Source organism: Ammospiza caudacuta, chromosome 17 (assembly GCF_027887145.1).
Source record: "Ammospiza caudacuta isolate bAmmCau1 chromosome 17, bAmmCau1.pri, whole genome shotgun sequence".
NCBI lineage: Eukaryota > Metazoa > Chordata > Aves > Passeriformes > Passerellidae > Ammospiza > Ammospiza caudacuta.
In genome coordinates this window covers 13,057,299-13,064,264 of record NC_080609.1, presented here as the reverse complement: position 1 = coordinate 13,064,264, position 6,966 = coordinate 13,057,299, and the positions used below count along the sequence as shown (strand labels likewise).

The following is a 6,966-nucleotide window of genomic DNA, read 5'->3' as shown; positions in this document are numbered from 1 at the left end:
GAGGCGGGACAGGGCGGGCCGAGGCAGCCATGGCGGGCTCGGGCGGAGCTGTCCTTGCCGGGGGCAGGTGCGTGGCGGGGCCGCTGAGGCGATCCCGGCGCCCACGAGGGGAATGGTGGGGTGCCCTAGAGCCGGTGCCTGGAGATTCCCTCGGGAATGGGTTAATGCGGGTCTGGGTTCTGCGCGGGCCGTGCCTCTTGGTTGCTCTGCCAGGCTTGCAGGAACTCGGCCATCCCTCCGTTCCTTTGAGGGGCTCACAGGGGCCACCGGCCCCACTGAGGCAGCTCAGGAGTGCTGGGGTCACTCTGCTGTGTCCTGTCCTTAAAACACCTGAGCAGAAGCGGGAGTGGGATCACTTTCCCCCCTTAGCTCAGGATAGGACATGAGGCCTCATCCAAAGTCTGACCCTGCTGTTGTGATAGGAACTGATAAGTAAAGTGCCAGAAATCTCAAATTTGGGGGCTTCTTTTTAGAATCACAGAATGGTTTGGGTTGGAAGGGACCTCTGGAGACCATCTAGCCCAATGAAGCTGGTGGCATAGGAACATATCCAGCTGTATTGAGAATGTCTCGTGATGGACACTCCACATCCTCCCTGGCTGCCTCTAGTGACTGGAATTAATTACTATAAAGACTTTTAAAATACAGAGTGGGTGGTTATGTACTAACTGGTTGACTTGCCTCTCTTCCTGGCTTTGGCTGCGCAGATGCCTGCACACCACGGTGAAGTTTCTGAGGAAAACTGGAAATGAGCAGAGGTGGCTGGAGCGGCACTTGAAGGATCCCTTTGTCAAGGCATCGAAGCAGCAGCGGTACCGGTGCCGAAGTGCCTTCAAGTTGCTGGAAATTGATGACAAGCTCTGTGTTCTTCGTCCAGGATTTTCTGTTCTTGACTGTGGAGCAGCACCTGGTGCTTGGAGCCAGGTTGCTGTAGAGAGGGTCAATGCCTTAGGTATTGGTAAGTGCAGTTTTTTGGCAGGCAAGATGGGGATGGTACTCCTCTTGAAGTATGTGAGAGGTCTGTGAAATACCACAGAATCTAAATCAAAATACTGTGAAATCAAGGAAATATTATGATGGTAACAGTATGGGGAGGGGACATGGCTACTGGCAAGTGCCAGAGTCACTGATAAAAACATGAAGGGATGAGCCTAGTAAATCTTCATGTAGAGAAATTTACTTGTTTATGAAATAAAACATACCATGTGGTGCTAGTGATCTGATTAGCTGTTGTAGGGAAGATCCTTCATCCAGTTCTGAGATTGATGTCACCTTTAGCAACTACCTTGGCTTATTTGAAATATTGTTTCCCTTCTCAAAAAATGGAAGCAACTGCTTTGCATTGTTTACATGGGTGAAGCAAGTGATATTTACAAAGTGAGGTGTTACCATCTGCACCATTATCCAGGATTTCTGGACTGTCAGCCTTGTAAGAGCAGCAGAAAACCAAGAAAAATCCTCCTTGTTTATCCAAAGTAGCTGAATTTATGTCTTGAACAGATGAGCTTATGGCAAACCCTCCATCCAGATGCACCCAGCAAACTGCCAGGGGACAAGAAGGCAGCTGTGGCAGGGGGTGGGTTGTGTCTGCTGGCACAGAGCTCGTGCATGTGCAGCTTTTTGCAGCCAGTCTGAGTGTTCCCTGTGTCATTCATCCTTACAGATGGTGCTGTCCCCACTGGCTTCGTGCTTGGCGTTGACCTGCTGCGGATTTCTCCCCTGGAAGGAGCAGTTTTCCTGTCAGAGACTGACATGGCAGAGCCCAGCACGCTGAGGGCCATCCAGAGCCGGCTTCCCCTGGGGAAGGCAGATGTCATCCTGAGTGACATGGCCCCCAACGCCACGGGCATTAAAGAGCTGGATCATCAGAAGCTGATCACGCTGTGTTTAGGCCTCCTGGATATAGCCCAAAGCATTTTAAAGCCAAAAGGAACGATGCTCTGTAAATTCTGGGATGGATCCGAGGCCCGCCTGCTGCAAAACAGACTGAAGGAGCAGTTCCAGGATGTGAGGACTATAAAGCCTCAGGCCAGCAGGAAGGACTCCGCAGAATCTTATTACTTGGCAAGGCTATACAGAGGGAAATGAAAGTCATGAGCTGCAGATTCTGTGACGTTGGTTGGAAATCTCAGTTTAGTGGGTGTTTCAAGGAAAATCCCACCATTAAGACCTTGGGGAAGTTTGCTACTCTTCTTAAAGTCCATCAGGCTTTTCAAATACTGTGGACAAAATGGTTAGGAATGGAGAGGAATAATCTGAAAGGCAACCTCTGGGGCTGGAGTAATGGAAATGAAAATAAAATGTTGATTATATGAGTTTTTAATGGGTTCATGATGTCATGAATGAGACTGACCATAAAGGTGATTGTTAGAACATGAGGGAACAGCAAAGGGGAGTTTGAGCCAATTCAGTGCCTCTTAGAAAATGTTTCTGTGCACATCAGGATCTGCATCCTCATGCAGAGTGTGTAACACACAGAGAGGCACGACTGCCTTGGGAATGTTCAGCCCCATGGCTCTGCTGCCTCTCCTGCAGACTCGGGTTATATTTAGGAGTTGCTGCTTCCTGGCACTCATAAATCCAGTCAGTGGCAGTGGGGAAGGGTCATGGCCATGCAGATCATCTCCCCAGTGCTTTTTAGGTGTGGCCAGTGGTGTTTCTCAGGCAGCAAGACAAAATGTTCCTAAGATCCCAGCAGGGAGAATAACTGAATCGCCGGAAATCTGTTCGCACAAACAAATTCAGCTGCTGCCTTATCTGAAAGTGACAAATTTCATATTAAATACTGCTTTTATCAGGCTGACTGTGGCACGAGTTATACGAGAAGCTGTTTTAAGACTCCCAGGCCTTTCTCATCATCATCATCATCAGCAGCTTATTTGGGGCAGCTGAGTGGGTCGGTGCTCGGAGGGCGCGCTCCGAGCTCAGGACATTACGGTAGCGCGGGCAGGGCTGCGCTCATAGTGCCGCACTTACGGCTGCCGGCCCCGCCGTTCTCGCGAGAGGCGGGCGCGGAGTTCCCGCGAGATCCCGTGGCCGGGGCGAGGAGGGAGATCCAAGCGGGGCGCGCGGCGGTGAGCGCTGAGGGAGGGACGGGGCAAAGGGGAGAGAAGGAGGGCGAGGGGAGGGAAGGAGGGCTCCGACCGCGCCCGTCTCACCCCGCCCTTCCCCTGGCGGAGTCGTGCGGGCGAATCCCTCGGTGCCCGGAGCTGCCCCGTGCCCGCCGCGGCCGCTCTCGGTGCCCCGGGGCAGCCTTGGCCACGGGGGTTCCTGAAGCGGACCGAGTACCACACCTCAGTGTCACCTTAATTATTTATAGGTTTGAGAAAGGGCTTGCTGCCGGCAGGTGTGTCTGGTATCCAGCGCTCAGTTTGGGTTTTGGCAGATCTGTTGCTTGTGCGCCGCTCTTACGCCGCCTGCTCGTGATGCTGTGAATGCAAACAGCGGCTGCAGTGTGACCCCGGGGTGCAGCCCCAGGGCTCTGTGTGTGCCACAAGCCATGTGCTTGTTGTGGCTGCTTTTCCTGGTCCGGGACTTTCTCAGGTGTTTCTGGGGATTTATGGAGTGTGCAGTCACTGGAGGCACTCACCTAAGGTTTCCTGAAATCTCCTGGGAAACCTTGCAGGCTTTTCTGAGCTCCACCCTTAATTCTTCTAGTTAGTCCCCTTCTGAATTGGAAGGAAGAGCTACATTTCATTATATGAATAATGAGATGCAGTTTCACTTATACAAGTGATCAGTGGAGTCCAAAGTGCTTCTGGGAAACCAGAAACAAGTTGTGTAGCAGGAAGGGTTTGCTGCTACCGTGGAGTTAGTTCTGCTCCCATCAGCTTCAAAAATTGAGGGGAAGAACAATGAGTTTGGTTTGGTCAGAGAAGAAGAGGTGGTCTTGCATTTTTTTCTCATTTCAGAGAAAATTACAACTTCAGCCTGGGTGGGGTCATGTTTTCTGTGGATCCCAGCAGTGATTTGCAGGTTGATTTTTACCCTGTAAATTGGAAGACCTCGTGTTTAGTGTTCCCTCAGGGCAGTGGTGGATCCCTCTTTAGCAAAGCATCTTGCTCTGAGTGTTTTGCTGATGATTTTCTGTCCATTTCCAGAGCCATGGAGGACTTGGAAAATAATACCACTGTCTTCTCCACGCTGAGATCCCTCAACAACTTCATTTCCCAGCGTATGGAGGGAGTGTCTGGAATGGCTACACCAGGATCAACTCAGAGCTCCTTACAGATGCAGTACCAGCAGAGGATGCAGGTGAGGAGTCCTCATCTTGGTGATTCCTGCAGTATCATTTCTGTGTGGTTGTGTGCTCCTTTTGATTCCAGGAGCTGGGAATTTCATTCAGATCTGAAATTGACGTTCTGAAATTGACGTTCAGAAATTGACACAAACAAACAAAGGAAGCTTTCTGTCACCATTCTGGAATTTTTCCAGAATATATTTATTTTTTTTACAGTGTCAGACAGATTTATTTCTGTTTTGTAAAAGTTTAAGAAAGGTCTTTGAATTTATTCCCTGCTGGTTATATCTGTGTACCAGCTCAGGAAATAAAATTGTGAGTTGTTTTCATATTGCTGAACAAAGGAGCTTTATATCTTAACATTTTTCTAGTAAGACACTTTGTTACCTTTTTTCAGGATTTAAAGGCTTCTTAGCCTGGACACATCCAGGAGACTTGCATTGAGCTGTGGCTTTGATATGCAAACCAGTTGTGCTTTCTTATCCACCTGGGTTATTTGCTTTTTTGTTGTCTTAGCTGCTTCAGGCTCATAAAGCATAAAGTAAATTGACATCTTAGATCCCAGGGACTGTTTATTAGGCTGGAATGAAGTTTCTCTATTCTGTATCTTAATATAATTTCTATTTTAGTCTCCAAGTAAAAAATAAGTTTGCTTCTTTGGAATGTAAATCTGCTTTGCATGTGGAATGTTGACAAAAATTTAAGCTTTTTCTGCCTGTGCTACATCTCTGGTGGCAGCAGTAGTTGCAGGAAGCTCTCTCTGGTTAGAGTCTCCATTGACTGTGTGTTGGATGTACATCACCAGGATGTGAGCAGTTCTGTTAGTATTGTCTGTGCTCTCAGGTAATTTGAATGAATAAATGAAGGGTAATGTTGTAGAGCTCATGCAAAAATGTGTTATTTTGCTCAGCAGTTACTTTTATTGGGAGCATAATTTGTGCTTCTTAGGCTTGGGTACTTCATAATTAGCTTTTTAGACAGAGAGTAGATTTTGTCAGGCTGCATCTAGAGATTGAGAAATTCTGACTTAAGAACCATGAATTAGTTTATTTCCAATTCACCTTGGTTTGCTGTGGGTTTCTGAGTGTGGAGTTGAACTCTGAGTTTCCCCATGTACAGCCGGTGTGAGAGGTACCACAATGTGGTGATAGTTTGTAAAATGACAAATTAATATCAGCTGAGCAGTACAGGGCAGGCATGATGATACTGTTGTGCTGTTAATGGTGTGCAATGTCCCTTTTCACACGTGACCTGGCCAGCTGGAGGAGCAGGCTGGGCAGATCCACTCCAAATCCCAGCTGCTGCAGGTGGAACGGGAGAAGATGCAGATGGAGCTGAGCCACAAACGAGCTCGCATCGAGCTGGAGAAGGCAGCCAACACCAATGCCAGGAACTATGAGGTGAGTGTGGTGTTTGCTCATGGCTTGGGAGCATTGGCCTAAGCCAGAACACATGGAGAGCATTTACATCAGTGGTCTGGTTCAGGGATGTGCACTGGTTTGCAGTGGTCTGTCTCAGAATGTGTATGGTTACTCTCTTTTTGGAGTGAAACTAAACTCAGAGGTGCACTGCAGGTGCAAGCCTGGTGTTCTCTAACTGCTAATGGACACTGCCTTCAGAGCAGGACTTCAGTCATTCTGTAATGCATTTACTGCAGGTGTGGGTATCAAGTTGCCAGCACCAATACATCTGCAGAACTGCTCTGCAGGTCCCCTCTCAGTGCCCTGCACTAACCTACTAATGTGCACAAGAGTTTGAACTTGAAACCTCGTTAGGTTCACAGACTGATGATCTGATCACTGGATTCTCTTAGCTTAGCCCTCAAGTTGTCACGGGTAGCAGTAACAAAAGGGATTTGTTATATGTTTCTCCCAGAAGTATTTAATAATTTTTCTCCTAGAGGGTTTAAAGTTCTGCTGGCACAATTGGCAGCATTTGGTTTGTGTGACTGTAATTAATTGGAATGGCAGCAGTTCCAGGCATGCAGTGTCACGCTAGAGAGCCTGCACTGATAAAACACTGAGCCTCACTCAGGGACTAATAGCTTTTATTGGGTTCTGCTTTTCTGCCCACATATGTTTGCTTAACGACATTACTGGAATAAGCTGTGGATCAGTGGCTTTTGTAGCATAATAAAAGTCTTCTGTGTGGCTGATTATTGAAAAAGAAATCTGTAAAAAATAATAAGTATGTTTTGTTGTGTTTTATGAGGGTGACAGATTTAGTGTGTGGTTGTGAAATAGAGAGTCAGTGACTAAATTCCTCCTTCCTCTGAAGTAAGGTGATGTGGGATTAGGCCAGGAAGAGTTCAAACTGGAATGCAGCTGAGTCAGTCACAGAAACCCTTGAAATACTGGTACAAAAAAAGGGAGCAGCATTAATCCAGCACTGTGGTAATTACCCTGCTCAGATTCTGTGTTTTTCTGAGTCATGTGGATAAAGGTTTTAGGAACCTCACATTGCTTTGCATAATCCTTGCTTACTATGCAAATCCATGTCTCCAGTTGCTTTGATTAGCAAAGCAATTTATTATGCATTTTTTCAATAAGTATTGATCAATTGTGGTAGGAGTAAATTGAAATGGTATATGAAAGGCTGTCAGACTGCAAGAGTATTTATTGTGTTAGTTAATATTTTCTTTTAAATAGCCTCAATTCCAGAAGTTGCAGAGGGAAGTTTGTCTGATTAACCCAGCTATTGAGGGCTGAGTTTCTGAAAGTCAATTT

General features: G+C 47.2%; 2 protein-coding genes across 4 annotated transcripts in view; both read left to right on the top strand.

Annotated features, from left to right (window-relative positions):
• The first annotated feature begins 24 nt into the window (after nt 1-24).
• MRM2 (mitochondrial rRNA methyltransferase 2) lies at nt 25-2,300 on the top strand. Its single transcript, XM_058816272.1, has 3 exons — nt 25-67; nt 708-958; nt 1,664-2,300. The coding sequence occupies exons 1-3, from the start codon at nt 30-32 to the stop codon at nt 2,086-2,088; spliced, it is 714 nt and encodes a 237-aa protein (XP_058672255.1). The 5' UTR covers nt 25-29; the 3' UTR covers nt 2,089-2,300.
• A 655-nt stretch (nt 2,301-2,955) lies between these two features.
• MAD1L1 (mitotic arrest deficient 1 like 1) overlaps nt 2,956-6,966 on the top strand; it is a 346,806-nt gene continuing 342,795 nt past the window's right edge. For 2 of the 3 annotated variants that reach the window (XM_058815936.1, XM_058815934.1), the window contains exons 1-3: nt 2,956-3,074; nt 4,101-4,254; nt 5,500-5,640. In XM_058815936.1, coding sequence (XP_058671919.1) covers nt 4,105-4,254; nt 5,500-5,640 — 291 coding nt within the window. In that variant the 5' untranslated portion in view covers nt 2,956-3,074; nt 4,101-4,104. Of the gene's footprint in view, nt 3,075-3,331; nt 3,347-4,100; nt 4,255-5,499; nt 5,641-6,966 lie in introns of those variants that run through there. The other variant, XM_058815935.1, reaches the window with a different exon arrangement.

What these genes read in the sequence shown, in the direction of transcription:
- MRM2 (XM_058816272.1), top strand. Translation starts at nt 30, where the DNA reads ATGGCGGGCTCGGGCGGAGCTGTCCTTGCCGGGGGCAG. An exon ending in GCTGTCCTTGCCGGGGGCAG is followed by an intron (nt 68 to 707) that starts GTGCGTGGCGGG and finishes TTGGCTGCGCAG; the next exon opens with ATGCCTGCACACCACGGTGA. An exon ending in GGTCAATGCCTTAGGTATTG is followed by an intron (nt 959 to 1,663) that starts GTAAGTGCAGTT and finishes TCATCCTTACAG; the next exon opens with ATGGTGCTGTCCCCACTGGC.